The 17,275-nt window shown below is 33.9% G+C and overlaps 1 protein-coding gene across 1 annotated transcript; it reads right to left on the minus strand.

Moving 5' to 3' along the window:
• Window positions 1–789: 789 nt before the first annotated feature.
• LOC141671142 (uncharacterized) lies at window positions 790–2,915 on the minus strand. Its single transcript, XM_074477276.1, has 5 exons — window positions 2,741–2,915; window positions 1,660–1,801; window positions 1,419–1,577; window positions 1,120–1,332; window positions 790–1,021 (listed from the first exon to the last, which is right to left on the minus strand). The coding sequence occupies exons 2-4, from the start codon at window positions 1,795–1,797 to the stop codon at window positions 1,264–1,266; spliced, it is 366 nt and encodes a 121-aa protein (XP_074333377.1). The 5' UTR covers window positions 1,798–1,801; window positions 2,741–2,915; the 3' UTR covers window positions 790–1,021; window positions 1,120–1,263.
• Window positions 2,916–17,275: the final 14,360 nt, after the last annotated feature.

Here is a 17,275-nt window from a genome sequence, read left to right on the forward strand (position 1 = left end):
CTGGCATACTCCCAGGTATCTAGTCGAGTCACAATAGGATTCTTTACACCAGAATTAATTTTATCCTTCATCTGCAAATAAAACAGATCTCAGAAGTTAGATAATTTATTTGCCGATCTGTATTAGGTAATTAAGTTTTCAATAATTTAAAATTTAAAATTTTCTAAAACTACATGTAGGGGTTGAACTACCTCATTACCATCATTCCAATTTCAACAGACTTTCGTAAATACAGTCATGAACTAAATTTTTTTAAAAAATAGTTTAAATAATATAGTTATGCTCAATGTGATATGTAATTCTAGTTCATCCCAAACTCATTTGTGTTCTTAATTTTTCCAGCAAGTGTATCTGTAGTTGCCATCATCCGCTTACAGACCATCATATTCTGAAACGCAGTTTGCTTAAGAAAGTAAAATAATCTAGTAAAATTAATAAAGGTAAGAAGCAGAGAGAAAGAAAGAAAAAAATTTGGAAGGAATGATTGTTTTTTTTACACTCTTAGTCTGTCATCTTTCGTGAGAGAATTTTTGGACATAAAAGGGGAGGTTAAAGTTTGCAGAAGTACTCTGCAGAACATAATATACTCTGCCCTCACGTAGTGGATATAATAAGTGTTTAACGGGGTACTTAAAACTTCAAATTTACTCTCTTTAAATACAATTACAACAAAACTTCTTCAATTATCAATACACAGGATAATATACCAAAATTAGTAGCTAGTAATATTGAAGTACTCACACAGAAGTTCTGGTGCCTTTTACACCAAAATTAATTAATTACCCGGTCTCATATACACTAATTACTAAAAAATGAACTCATATGTGACACCATATCATTTATGACATGTATGTGCTCAAACTACATTATCAAAAAACTCACTAAAATAATTGGCAAATAAAATTGCTTCATGAATTTTTGAACTTGTAATTTTCTCTCTAATGTGTGTGTAGCCAACACACGCCTTCTTATATCGCGCCTTCATTCCTTTTGCTTTGTCTTTATTTTTTTCACTTATTTCCTACACGTAAACTGGTTAGTAAAATGCAATATGAATTGAAGTACTAGTTTTTAAAATTAACTATCTACTAAAAATTGGACTTTGGAGAATAAGTATACCATGAATTCTTCTTTACTTGAGTTCTCCACAAACTATTTCCAGTGAGGCGCGGCGCTAGATAAGTTTGCATACAAAGGGGGTGGAACTGCAGGGTATTTACCATTTCTATCTTTAGCAAGACTTCTTAATCTAGTTCAAAACTGTCAATGAAGCTCACCAGCACGACGAATTATTTTTCCCTTGTGTTCATCTTTAACCCCTTGGAACGTTTCCTATACAATTGTTTTACAAAAAATAAATTATCAGTATAATTAGCACCAAAAAGGTCAGTTATACTACTAATGAGACAATAATATACCTTAATTTCATCCCACAAAGTTTGTTTCACATTCCGCCATTCCTTTTTGCGCCAATCATCATATACGATTGGGAAATTCCTTCTTGCATAAGCGCCGATAAAATATGCTAAGGTCATTGACTCTTTGCCTATCGGTTGTCCTATCTCATTCCAATTTACCTAAAACATGTTAAGTTAAACAAGTATAAGAAATTGCCAATGATCTATATATTATTAATCATTATTATTCATTTTTAATTACCTTCTGCATTATGCCTTTAGTCCTAGCTTTCTTGACCTTTAGCATATTGACTATGCCTCGTCTTACACGTGTCTTTCCACTGATTGTTGGGTCCTTGCTGCCATCCGTGCCACTTGTACCGTGGGATTCGGAAGTCATATTCCTAAACAAAAAATACCATAAAGTTCGGTACCAAATCCTAAACAAGAAGCACGATATCATTTAATACAAGATCAAAACAATTTTATTAACAAAAACAAACACTATGGTTACTACAAAAAAATTAATAATCTTTTAATAAATAAAAAAATTAATGAACAGGGCAAAAAGGATATATTAATTGAGGCAAAATCTATCACACCCTTCTTATACTGTGCTGACATCCTGTCTGCCCTTACCTAATTACGATCCATCAAAACTGTGACTTGGGGTGCAAATAATTATTCTTTCTAAGTTGTAATCATATAAATTGGAGGTCAAATGCCATACTTTTAGATATAAAATCACTTCTATAAACCGGTGGGATGCATTTAATGAAAATATATATCTTTCTAAGTTAAAATTATAATTAAACACCTCTCAATTATTAATGTTGATAAACATTCACAATGTTATTTTTAATTTTTAATTTTTAACTTATATTCTTATATTTTAAAATTGCAGTTTTTAAATATTTAATTATTAGTTAATAAATTTGAATTATTATTATAATTGTTTAGAGATCAATTAATAAATTTTAGTGAATACTGCAAATTGAAAGACTTGCTAAGAAAACCAATACATATATACAATTATTTGTAATGTTTTTTAATACTCAGACTTGGATTAATATTTATAAATTTTAATTACATTGTTTCAGGAGAATATTAGAGATCCAAAAAGTATATATTTGTTTTAGGATGAAAACTAGAAAAGAAGCACACATAGGCAGATCCTAAAAAACACAAATAGTAATTGCTATACAGGAGTATTTCTTCAAGTAAATTTCACATCATCTATTCATTAATTTTTTTACACACACAAATAGTTTTAGCATCATTAACCATTATTTTAGTTATACCCCATAACACAGAATTATAATAGAATTTAGTGACAAAAGTACCTAATTTGTATTCGGAGAACCCAAGGAGCAGTATAAGTTTGAAGCCCACGGAGTACACGATTGAATCACGGAGACCCAGAAGTACTTAAGAGAGACCCGCTCATTCCTTGATTTAGAGGAAGTAAAGACTCGAGATTCCACGGAGCAAACTTGTTACCCATTTGGTGAATCTCACGGAGAAGAAGCAGTATAGCGTTAAAACCAACAGAGTACCCACTTGTATCTTTTATATTGATTACCCAGTTTGTCGGAGGGGATTATAAGTGGTGTTTACTAATTTGGGGGGAAACTGAAAAATAAACTAAACTATTCTATAATGGGCCAGGTCACAAACTGTACGTATTAAAAGTAAATAAATAAAAAAACATAAATTACTTAAAAAATATTAACTTGCATAACGTTTACTAAATAGCTATATAAACATGTCCCTAGATAGTGTTTATTCCATAAAACTCTATATAACTACTTTCTTTATTTATTTATTTTTTAAACTTTTTCCTGTATAACTTACATAGCATTTTTATTTAAAAACGCTATGCGAGTATATACTTGCATAGCACATGCCAAAAACGTTATCTAAGGAGGTGTATCCTAAACTCAATTTTGTAGTAGTGTTGGTAATCACATGATGTCATACTCTCACTCGCATAAGGATTATGAGCACTGTAGTGCTCGATATCATTTACTGATCTATTAATTTCAGTTTTTTTCAGCAACTCAAGAAATTTGGAAGCATGAAGAACTGGGGGCTAGTTGTTATGCCACATTTTGAGATATCCTAATTATCTCCAAATTTTTAAAATTATTAAATATTAATTTCAATTAATAATTATCATTTAATGCTCAAATTTATCCTCTCCCCGAAATGACGAAAGAATCAATCACAATGAATAACTAACGGAAAATATCTCGAAACGGTATCTTTGAAATCAAGGATGATATCACAACGCCAAGATTAAATCAAATAAAATCGGTAATTAGCACATTAACAAAAATTATCCCTAAAATCTCTTAGGGATAAACCCAATTTTCACAAAACTGCGTAGGCTTGATCCAATATAAATTGGTACAGAGGCATCTGGGCAAAGGGATTTGATACAATGAGACAAATCGAGACACCTGTCAAGTCCAGCCCCTTTATTTTTTACAAACCCTAATCCTTAAAAATAGCCATATTCATACGAATTACGCTATACTATTTCAGTAACCTCCGATTTCGTGTTGTTACGAAATTCCTCCAAGAACACCTGCTATAAAAATAAGTTACCACATGAAAAAAAGAATATCACAGATTTGCATGCCTGAACCATTCTACTGGAACTAAGTTACAAATAGACCTGGAAATTTGGATAACCGGTTCGGTTTCGGATCGGATCAATTTTGGATCGAATCTACTTTTGGATTATGATATATTTGAAGATCATTAGGATCAGATGTGATTCGGTTCGTGTTTAATTCAAATTAAAAATGGATAAACTTCGGATTAAGATCAGACAAAATTCTGTTCGGATTAAATTTGGTTAGGATATTTTCAGATCATAACTTATTTATTTTTTAATTTTTGAGATTTAAAAAATATCTTTATATTTAATTTAGTATTTTTAATATATTATAATGTACTTTTACAAAAGAATATGATTAAATTAGTATGTTATCATAAACATAAAATTGTTTAAAGTATAAATTTTGCTTATTCTGGGTCATATTGGGTTCGGGTAATATATTACTCGATTTTAATCGGTTCCAAGTTATGATCGGATCTTGTATTTTGGATCATTTTCGGTTAAATTTTCGGTTCGAGTATTTTTTGGATCGGTTTAAATCAGTTTTCAGATAATTATCGGATTGTATGATTTAGATCTCGGATCGGATCTCGATTTCATGAATTTCGGTTCGGTTCTTCGGATTCAGACCCATTTTGCCAGGTCTAGTTAGAAACATGTAGAAGTTGTTTACTTAAAGTACTGAACTGTAGCGCCAACTTACTAATCTTACAAATTACACTACACATTAACCCTATATTTTAAATTACCCACATGATTAACAAACACACTTTAAATTAAAATAGAGACTAATGTGAGAATAAAAACATTTATGTGCAAGCATTTCTTTATCATGATATTTTGTTAAATAGATGATAATAAGAGATTTAAACAAATTCGAAAAATTATTTGAAAAGCTACCAGGATCTATATTAAACTTTGTTTTAAAATATAAAATCATTTATCCAACACAAAACTAATATCTAAAGAAAAGAGAATAAATCCTTACTTACAATAATTAAGATAAATCAAATCAAATAAAAAAGAGAGAATCAATTCTTACTTTAAATAATTAAAATATATTAGTGAAACAAAGAAAACTTGCAAGACATTTAACTGAGTAATCTATCTATTTTTTTTAATTCTAAAGAACAAAGAAGAGCAATTACATATACACATTCCTAAAATTTATATCAATTTAATGAGAAAGACAAAGAAAACTAGTAATCATTAACCATAACAATAATTTAGTTACAGGACAATTACTTTATACAAGCAAATCAATAATCAACTCAATAAGTATTACTATAAATACTTATGAGTACGATTATTGTGAGATATAGAAGGAATATAAGGAGATATAGGAGAATAAAAACATGTGAGATAAAAAGCTTCTGAGATAAAAAAAACTCTTGCAATAGATTTTTTTAATTACTGTAGCCAAAGAAATTTTGAATTTAAAATAAGGAAGAGATACAAGAACTACAATGATATTATTGCCTATTTATTATAAAGTTTCAAATGAATTTAAATTTTGGAGTCGGCCCAAACTATGGCTGTCTAAATTTTAGACAAATAATTAAATTTTGGAATATGTCCTAATTAAAACAAAATTAAGTCCGAAATAAATTTTGTAGCGTGGAATCATATATTAGATAAACAACTTATCAAAGTTATTATACTGTTAAATCATAGTCAATTATACTATTTTATATGAAACTAGTTTAAAACCCGTGCGATACATGAGATTTGTATAATTTTATTAATATATATTTTGTAAAAATTTTATTTTTATTAAATTCTTGAATTTGTTCATTTAAAATTTTTACATAATGTGATTATATGATTAGTATATTAACATGCATATATCTTTATTAGTTTTTTAATTAGAGGTATTTGAAAAATATAATATAATACTTGAACACTATAATTTTATTGATTAAAAGTTGAGTTTTAGTTCAGATGATACATACCATGCTTCATCTTATACTAATTTTGTGTTAGGTAATGAATAACACATAGAGGGGGGTGAATGTGTTTTAGTATTTTTGAGCTTTTCTTGATTTATTTATGGTGGTGAACAAAGTAAATTAAATCTTGTAGTGAAATGTGTCTAACAATAAAGAACACAAATCTTTCAAAACTCACTTAATTTTATATGAAAATTAAGAATATTTTGCTACAAAATTTCTAGGCTCTTTGATAATAAAGAGCTTAGCTGCTTCCTTGACAAAATACAAAATTACTGATCTAAATTATTACAACTAAATAAAGCATCCAGTGTTTACTTTATAGAACAATAAATACTGATTATTACACATCATGCAACAACATGTACTAAACCCTATATTTGGATAATCAAATCTTTGTATTTCTGGCTTAGTATATCTTTGCTAATCTTGCACGCATGTGACTTTACTTTGCCAGTTAATCTTGACCCTTGATCTTGTACTATGTTAGTCCCTTAACAATATAGCAAGAATTACAGAAGGGGGGTTGAATGGAATTCTTGAACCTTTTTCTTAAAATAAAAATGTTCGAACTCGAATATAAATATAAGTGTGTTGATTAGCACAATGCGGAATAAAAACTTAAGTGAATCAAAACACAAGTAATTAAAAACAAGAGTCTTTAAAAACTTTCTGGTGGATTTAAACAATTCCACCAGAGATATATATTATATCGAGAGAACTCTGTGTGCAAGAATGCTCACAGCTGCTTACAAATATGAACTACTGAGAATACAGAGAAATGTTAATAATTCTGCTTACAAATGTTTCTCACTTTTTGTATCTCAGATCTTAGTTTCTCTTTACTACTTCTTAGTTTATATATTACCAAGATTACAAAGTCAAAAGACAGGATCATTATAAAAATTATCGGGTATAATGCTTTGTTACTTTGTTCTCTATTACCCAGTTAATAGGCTTCCTCATTCCATTTGCATACACTTCGACGCATGTGACCAGTTGTCACTGTCAACTGATATTGGAATTCTTTATCCGTTGAGTACATGATCATCCGTCGACTTTATGATCATCCGTTGATGGCTTCATTGATCATCCGTCGACTGCTATATTAAACATCCGTTGATAGCTATTTGATCATCCGTCGATGGCTTTGGTAATCATCCGTCGATAGCTATTTTGGCACTTGACTTCAATTCATTTATGCATAATTACAAGACATCATCTATGTATAATTAATCAACCTATTCTGTATATCTAGTTAAAGTCAACATGACTTATATGCTACTACAGAATGTATACAAAGGTGTATGCAGAAATGTGCTACAGACTCATTATTACATAAGCTACTCACTCGATGGATAATAAGTTATCTTCCGTCGGGACTATAATGATTTATCCGTCGGGACTATAATCCTTATCCGTCGAGTGCTACATTATTTCACTAAGTAAAATCTACTTAGGTGTTTTGTTTATGTAATCATCAAGTACACAATATAGGCACAACAATCTCCCCCAATTTATGTCTACTGGAATTGTAGCCATAAATGATGATCACTTTCATCATCACTGTCATCACTAACCATCTCCACATTGTCAAATTTGAGGCTCTCATGGTAATCTCCATCTTTCAGTCCTTCAATCTTTTTATCATTAAAACACAATATGTATTGATTCCACAACAATGTTGGTTTTTAGATTGTAGACTCTATATGCTTTACCAACAGCATATCCAACAAAAATTCCTTCATCTGCTTTAGCATCAAACTTCCCATTTTGATCAGTTTGATTTCTCATAATATAGCATTTGCAGTCAAAGACATGAAGAAAGTTTAGAGTTGGCTTCTTGTTCTTGAACAATTGATAGGGAGTCATGCATCTTGCTTGATTAACCAGAGAAATATTCTGAGTGTAGCATGCAGTATTTACAGCTTCAGCCCAGAAATATGTAGGCAGTTTAGATTCTTCAAGCATTATCCTTGCAGCTTCAATAAGTGATCTGTTCTTCCTTTCCACTATTCCATTCTATTGTGGAGTCCTTGCTGCTGAAAACTCATGCAGAATCCCATTTTCCTCACAAAATGCTCTCATGACTGATTCTTGAACTCAGTTCCATTATCACTCCTGATTCTTCTAACCTTGAAATCAGGATGATTATTGACTTGCCTTATGTGATTGATGATGATTTCACTAGCCTCATCTTTAGACTTTAGGAAATATGTCCAAGAGAACTTTGAGAAATCATCTACAATTACTAGGCAAAATATTTTCCTTGAGATGAATAATATATTGACTGGTCCAAACAAATCCATGTGAAGCAGTTGCAAAGGCTCTTCAATTTTTGAATCAAGTTTCTTCCTGAATGATGCTTTAATCTGCTTCCCTTTTTGGCAGGCATCACACAGACCATCCTTTGAAAACTCCACTAGAGGAATGCCTCTTACTAGTTCTTTCTTTATCAGCTCATTCATGGTCTTGAAGTTTAAATGGGATAGCTTCTTGTGCCATAGCCAACTTTCATCTTGACTTGCTTTACTAAGAAGATAAGTTACAGATTCTGCATTAGATGAGTTGAAATCAGCTAGGTACACATTTCCTTTTCTCACACCAGTGAGAACCACTTTGTTGCTTCTTTTATTAGTCACAACACAGGCTTCTGAGTTGAAGGTTACTGAATTGCCTTTGTCACAAAGCTGGCTGATACTCAACAGATTGTGTTTGAGACCATCCACTAAGGCAACCTCCTCAATGATGACATTGTCCTTTGAAATCAAGCCATATCCCACAGTATAACCCTTGCTGTCATCTCCAAAAGTAATACTTGGGCCAGCTCTCTCTTTGAACTCTGTGAGCAGGGTAGAATCACCAGTCATGTGTCTTGAACAACCACTATCCAAGTACCAAAGATTCTTTCTGTTTCCCTGCACACATCAAAATCAAATCAAGTTGATTTTGGTACCCAAGTTTCCTTGGGTCCTGCCTTGTTAGCTTTCTTTTTCTGTTTCTTAGGCCTTATTTCATTTGACTTAGGAATTTCAGATTCATTCTTAGTCATTTGAGTTGGGCCTTTGAAACCATTCATTGCAACAGAATTATCATGCATACTATGCCTAACAGGAAATGGCATGCTGTGGGTAAACATGTTATTCCAGTAAGGTATGTTAAATGGCATTTGTGGCATACTGTATGCAGCATAATAAGGATTAGGTGCAAATGGCATATTAGCAAACTGTGCATTCATGTTCTGTGTAGACATAGCATTAACAGGCATGGGAGGCATGACATTCATGTTAGGAAATTGAGGTTGCACAGATATGGAAGTAGGCATGGCAGATTTGCAATTAACAGACAGATGATTTACACTACCACACTTGACACGGATTTTTCTGGGAGCATATTTTTCAGGTGTGTAGTTATTGTGTTTGTTAATCCCTACTTTACCATTCCTATTGTTTTTCCTTTTAGTCTCTGTTTTTACCTCAATCTTTTCAAGTCTGTCACTTAACTGTTTGACAATCATGTGACCAACATTAGCCTTTTTCCCTTTCTTAACTTGACTTGACTCTCCTGAAACAAAATTCTTGGAAACAGACCCATACTTCTCATTCAACTTAACTAGTTTGGCTTTGCTAATGGGCTTGCTCACAGCCGACGGATGAGGATTTTCATCATTAGACGGATAACACTTTTTGTTATCTGACGGATAGTCCTCATCATCCGTCGAGTCTACATCTGTTAGCAGACCATCTACCAAATTAGGTTCTAGTTTCTCTTTGTTCTTTTTTCAGGCTTCATCAAAGAAAGACTCGATTTCTTGAACTTTGGTGATTTGAGCATGGACATCCCTGGATGTTTTCCATGCTTTAATCACTTCTTGTTCACGCTCGAGCTGCTTCTTTAAAATTTCTTCCTTTTTCAAGGACTCAGTTAATTCCTCCTTAGCAATCTTACACGCAATTCTTAATTTCTCAAAATCAATAAACTGAGACTCAAGCACATTATTCCTCTCACTTAAAAACAACTTGTTTTCTTTGATTTTAGCATTTTCTTTAGTAAGAGACTTAAGTGTAACACGCAAATGATATAACTCTGTAGACATGTCATTAATGGCATCATTACACTCAGCTTTAGATAAATGTGCAAGGTTTGTAGTAATTACCTGATTGCTTGAGGAACTTATCTCCGTTTCATCAGACTTGGCCATTAGGGCTAGATTGACATAGCTGACATTTTCATCTTCATCCAGACCATCTGTTGCTCAGTCATTTTCTTGTGTAATAAAAGCCCTTTCCTTTTGCTTGAGTAGATCAAAATATTTTTGCTTATAATCCACAGACTCAAACTTTTTCTTACTGGAATCTGACTTCCTACACTCACTGGAAAAATGCCCTGCCAAGCCACATTTGAATTTTGACTTATCCACCATATTTCTATTTGGCTTGGCTGTTCCAAAGTTCTTCTTGAACTTGAGTTTGGCAAATCTCCTGGAAAGAAATGCTAGGTGCTCATCAATGTCCTCCATGTCATCTTGGCTTAATGAATCTTTACTTTCTACTGCAAGCCCCTTGCCCTTGTTCTCACAAACCTTTGAAGTTGATTCAACAGCTTCCATCTTCACTTCCTTCTCCTTTTCCAACTCAGCAACTAGTGCAATGGATCCTCCTTTCTTCTTTCCTCTCTCCATCCTTTCATCCTGCTCTATTTCAAGCTCATAGGTTTTTAGGATGCCATATAGTCTCTCCAAAGTAAACTCCTTATAATCTTGTGAGTTTCTTAATGAGACCGTCATTGGTTTCAATTCCTTTGGAAGAGATCTAAGGAATTTCAGATTAGAGTCTTTAGTCTGATAGACCCTTCCATGCAATTTGAGAGCATTTAGTAGTTTTTGAAACCTACTAAAAATGTCAGTGAGTGACTCACTTTCCTCATTGTGAAAATGCTCATATTGCTGAATCAAAAGCTGCATCTTATTTTCTCTAACTTGCTCAGTGCCATCACAGATTATCTGTATAGTATCCCAAACTTCCTTGGTAGTTTTGCAGTTGATAATGTTGTTAAACATGTCTGCATCAACTCCATTAAACAGAATATTTATGGCCTTTTTATCCTTCCTGACTTGTTCAATGTCAGGATCAGACCATTCATGCCTTGGCTTGGGGACTGATGGCTCGTTTCCTGTTGCAGCTCTCATTGGAACATGAGGGCCTCTTTCTATGCAGTCCATATAGGCCTCATCTTGAGAAAGCATATGAAGATGCATCTTTACCTTCCAATGATGGTAATTATCTTTATCTAGAAAAGGAACTTTGACTCCAACATCCTTCTTGTTCATCTTGCTGAATTGTTTTGATCTTTAAACTCCTTATAAGTTAAGAGCTTGCTCTGATACCAATTGTTAGTCCCTTAACAACATAGCAAGAATTACAGAAGGGGTGTTGAATGGAATTCTTGAACCTTTTTCTTAAAATAAAAATGTTCGAACTCGAATATAAATATAAGTGTGTTGATTAGCACAATGCGGAATAAAAACTTAAGTGAATCAAAATACAAGTAATTAAAAACAAGAGTCTTTAAAAACTTTCTGGTGGATTTAAACAATTCCACCAGATATATATATTATATCGAGAGAACTCTATGTGCAAGAATGCTCACAGCTGCTTACAAATATGAACTACTGAGAATACAGATAAATGCTAATAATTCTGCTTACAAATGTTTCTCACTTTTTGTATCTCAGATCTTAGTTTCTATTTGCTACTTCTTGGTTAATATATTACCAAGATTACAAAGTCAAAAGACAGGATCATTATAAAAACTATCGGGTCTAATGCTTTGTTACTTTGTTCTCTATTACCCAGTTAATAGGCTTCCTTATTCCATTTGCATACACTTCGACGCATGTGACCAGTTGTCACTGTCAAATGATATTTGAATTCTTTATCCGTTGAGTACATGATCATTCGTCGACTTTATGATCATCCGTTGATGGCTTCATTGATCATCCGTCGACTGCTATATTAAACATCCGTTGATAGCCATTTGATCATCCGTCGATGGCTTTGTTAATCATCCGTCGGTAGCTATTTTGGCACTTGACTTCAATTCATTTATGCAGAATTAAAAGACATAATCTATGTACAATTAATCAACCTATTCTGCATATCTAGTTAAAGTCAACATGACTTATATGCTACTACAGAATGTATACAAAGGTGTATGCAGAAATGTGCTACAGACTCATTATTACATAAGCTACTCACTCGATGGATAATAAGTTATCATCCGTCGGGACTATAATGATTTATCCGTCGGGACTATAATCCTTATCCGTCGAGTGCTACATTATTTCACTAAGTAAAATCTACTTAGGTGATTTGTTTATGTAATCATCAAGTACACAACATAGGCACAACATACTCTTCAAGCTGTTTTTGTAGACTTGTCGATCCAACTCATTAGATTGTTTGTTGCTTGATAATCTTGGATATTGAACTGGTCTGAATTTTGTACTTTGAGTTTTACCTCGAGATCTCCAGTTTTGTATATAGAGAACTTGAAATCTCGATAAGTATATTGACTTATCGAGATCTCTAATCACTCTACAGTGTTTTGACTTATCAAAGTCTCTAAGTTCTCTATAAGAGAATTTGGCTTATCGAGATCTCACATCTTCATGTCTTCACTTTGACTTATCGATAACTCTGAGTTCTCTAATGACAAGTAGACTTATCAATATCCCAGAGTTCTCTAATGAAGAAATGACTTGTCGATATATCCAATCTTCATGTCTTCAATTTGCCTTGTCGATATCTCTGAGTTCTCTAGTAGCTTGTCCTTACTTGTCGATAAGTCATTCTGGAGTTCTCGAATGACTTCTCTATTATACTTAATCTGTGACTTATAGAGAACTTGACTTAGAATATTTTTCCCAAAACAGATTTATTCAACTCCGAGCTTCCTCACAATTCTTCTGAGGCATGATCTTCTTGATCTTCTTCCAAATATAATTTTAGGCTTGATATTGTTTACAGAAAAAGACTACAGTTTATCCTTGAACATTTTTACAGACTTAAGAATTATAATACATAATATAAACATAGATTATCATGCAACTTTCTTAGGGTTGTCAATTTGACTTAGTCTTTTTATTGTACAAGCATATTTTGCACAATAATCTCCCCCAATTTGTGAGAAGATTGCTTAACACAAATTCATACCTGTTAACAAGACTAACCCCAAGCTATAATGGAAAATAAGACTATTATATAAAAAAATTGACACAATTATAATCATTTAAACATTAGGTAAAGACAGTTTTTGCGTATGTTTCTTCTCCAATGAGATCCTTTAAGTAAACAAAAATTTCTGGTTCTTCTATTATTGGTGTCCCAGTTAGAGCTTCCACAAGATTGAGTCTGTCTGGATTTGGATAATTATCCAGTATGCTAATCCTAAATTTTGTGAATTTTCCAGCTTTGACATTTAGAATTTTTCCATCCTTGGAAATTCTGCTCATTCCTTTTGCCTTGAGTTCTTCTGATCTTTTGATGTACATTTCAATCTCCTGATCATACTTTATTTTTCTCTCCTCATATTCAGCCTCATTCTTTGCTCTTCTTTCCTCTCTTACAATCAACCATTCAGCCAAAACAGATCTCCATGCTCTTGTAGCAGTATCCTTATCCTTCACTAGACTTATCACTCTCTTATTTTCTGTGGGAGAGAGAGAGTTCATTAAGCTATAACCAAGAAATGTGAAAGACCCATCTTCATAGTAGATTCTTACTTCCCTTAGTGTTACAACCCAAACTCTGACTATTTCCTCAGCTAGTTGTTGAAAGTAGTCTTCATATGATTTGCACCAGTTTAGAGGTAGAAAATCACTTTGCTTGAAATAATTCCAGATGGCCCTCTCAGTAACTTGTACTTTTTCAGTATACTTGGCTTTCTTAGGTTTCCTCCCAACAGACTTGTAGTTAATTTTGAGTGTAGGCTTGACAGGAGGTAAGTTTGTGATTTTCTTGAGAATCTGGAAATGTTTGCAATTTTTGGTGGTAGGACAGATGTATGCCACTCCCTTGCTTGGATGTAGATATGCTTCAGGAAAAGCAGGCACTTGGGCATTTTTCAGTTCAATTAGCAAGAGAGTGTCTTCAGGAATCACCCTTCTGACTTTGTTTATCAGGATGTCCAACTCAGTTACCCTTCTAGAGATAAGATAGTTAAGGGACACCCGCATACACCTGTCTACCCCAGAGTCATTTATGTTGATCACAACTCTTTTCTCATGAAAGATATCCTTAGTCACCAAGATCACCATTATAGAATTTATTGTCCTATCCAAGGCCTTTTTGTAGGTAAAGAAATTGTTATTGAGAGAAGCCCTGAGAGCCTTGAGCAATTCATTAAATTTCCTGCTCAGACTAGGTCCCTCAGCTGCCCTAATGATCCTCTCCATTCCAATGTCTACCTCTTGAATTTTGCTCTTTTCAGCAGCTTGGACATTTTGAGTAGATGATCTTGATCTTAATAGCCTATCCTCTACCTCCTCCTTAGTCTTGTTGGCAGATATGAGAAGGGGAGTAGGAATTTTAAGCCTTATCTCTTCATGAAGTGAAAGTAGTGGAATGTTGATTTTCCTATGATGGCTCCCAAAGCAACAGAATTTTGCATTTGGAGATACTTGTGAGAGTCCACCAAGGTCTTGATATCTGATTACTGACTCTTTACTAGAGAAGTCAAAGCCTGAACTTGAGCATTGAGGGAGGTATTTGAGGTCTCTAGAGAAGTAACATGTGCCTTGAGATCCTGAATGTCTTGAGTAGATGAGCCTGAAGTAGAGAGAGTAGTAGATGGTCCAAATGAAGCTTGCACATGTTTCTGTATTTCATCAATAACCAAAGAGGAAGGAGTGTATCTTGCAGTGTGCATTTGGTCCAGCTTCCACCTTGTGTCATTGGAGTTTGTGATGTGATCTTGAACCACCTTGTGCAGAGCTACAACAGAGTCTTTCAGTTGTGTGACACTCTTGTCAATCCCACTGAGATCACACCTTGACATTTGTTTGGAAAATGTTTTTAATTGCTTTTTAATCTTAGTCTGAGTGGGGATTATTTGATCCATCTTTTCCCTCACCATTTTATAATTTTGTCTTGATTCTATTCAATGTGATTTGAAGTGCTTTTCCATAATTGTGGAAAGCCTTGATTTGAGCTTTATAGACATTATTGATGGCATCATACACTTCCTGAGGAGTTAGGAATCTAGCATTGCTTCCCAGAATGGTGATGTATTCCTCCCTATGCTGAGCTATCACAACATCCATTTCAATAGTGAATTCCTTATCCAGCCAAGTATCACAGTTTGCATCCTAGCCAGCTTCATTAATAATTTTAGCTTGATTTTCTTCAACATCAGCCCGGTAGGTGAGCATGATAGCTTGGTAGTCCTGGTTTGACATATTGGATGTGAATAGCTATTGTGATATTTGTGCAAGGCCTCCAAGCTAATCAATTCTAAGATGTTCAATAGTGGAAGGTTGATCTACAGTTTCTTGGAGCTATTGGGAGATTATGTGTGGTTGTTGAGGTTGAGGGTTGAGGAACAGAACCACCTGTGACAGAAGTCACAGTTAGACTCACAGATTTCTCTATGTTTATGACAAAGTGTTATTCCTCACATGTAGTGGGAACCTCCAATTGAATTGGAGGGGATTTGACTGGGATACTGTCATGTGCACCAGTCTCAAACCCTTGTGTATTTTGCACCACACTGTCACTTAAATATGCTATGCTTGCCTACTCTATGACAGGATCATTGGCAATTATACTCCTAGAATCTATTGCTAATGCAATTTCTTCTAGATTTTTTAGGGGAGTTGTTCCTGGAATAGGAACCTCCAATTGAATTGGAGAGGATTGAGATAGCTCCCCCTCAGGAGTACTACCCTCAAACCTTATAGTATGTGAAGACTGATTTGCACATGAAGGTGCATTTGTGACATCCATGGGGTCTTCAGTAAAAAACTGATGAATCCCCCATAGTTTTGATGCTGTCATCAAGGTCTACCCCAATTAGTAGTCTCTCACCATCTGAATTTAGTGTCTGGGTGGTGAGCAAGGTTTCTTGAACTAAGTGACTTGATTGGGGAAACACTTGAGAATTTGATTCAAGTGTTTCAGTATAAGGAGAAAATTTTTGATAAAAGATTTTGAAGTTCAGGATTGAGTGTTGGCAGCTCCCCCTGAATGGATGAGGGAGCTTCAAGAGATGTGCTCTTCTTGTGTGTGTCATCCCTATTTCTCCTACCATACACTTGAATTTGTTCAAGTGTTGGCTGTGCAAACTCTTTATAAGGTGCATTGGGGAGAATGCACTTTTCAATAGAAATACCCTGTTGAGAGGATGTCTCTAGAATCTATTTTTGCCCTATTTGTACAACTGCATCCTTTTGGGAGGATACAGAGGTGGTTTGAGTGGTCATCTCAGTTTTCTTATCCTTCTTTGTCTTGCTGACCAAAGGTGACTCAGTTAGTGTTTATTCCTCACCCCTCTCATTCATTACTGTAAGAGTTATCTCCTTTCTCTTCTTTTTACTCACTTCATCCTTTTGAGGGGATGAAGTGGTTGGTTTCCTAGCTACTAATGGTTTTGAAGGAATGGTCTCAGCTACTAATGGTTTTGAAGGAATGGTCTCAGCTTGGGAAGGCCCCTGTTGGTTTTCATGCATAATAGTTCTCACTACTGCTGTTGTCCAGAATTTATATAGGACTGGGTTAGCTATTAAAGCACCTGCAATATAAGATTCAGATAAGAATTTCACAAACCCCTTGAAACTGTCAGGGGCTTGGTTAGCATCAGTGAAAGCCATGTAGTTGGTTCCTTTCTCTGGGATTACAACTCTAACATTGTTGAAGGCCATTGTTGAGTAAGATTGAATGGGTAAGAAAAATTAGTGAGAAAAAGTTTGAAATGAGAGAGAAATCGGTTTCGAATTGAAAAAGCTAGGTCACTTAGAGTCCTCGAAGGCGTAAGTATATGTATCGAGATGTCTAAGTATTTATAGTAAAAGCAGATGACTTATCGAGAATGACTTATCGAGAAGTCAGAAATAGACGTTTGGAGTATACTTATCGAGATGTCATTTTGAAGGTGAATTACATATCGAGAAGTCATTTTAATTTACTCTGTTAGAGAACTAAAAATTAACTTATCGAGATGTCAAATAAATACCCAGTTTGTCCAAAATGGACTGAAATGTTTCCTATTTTTATTTGAATAAATCAAACTAAAAATTAGAATAATTT

The sequence above is a fragment of the Apium graveolens genome, chromosome 7 (genome assembly GCF_009905375.1).
Source record: "Apium graveolens cultivar Ventura chromosome 7, ASM990537v1, whole genome shotgun sequence".
Taxonomy (NCBI): Eukaryota; Viridiplantae; Streptophyta; class Magnoliopsida; order Apiales; family Apiaceae; genus Apium; species Apium graveolens.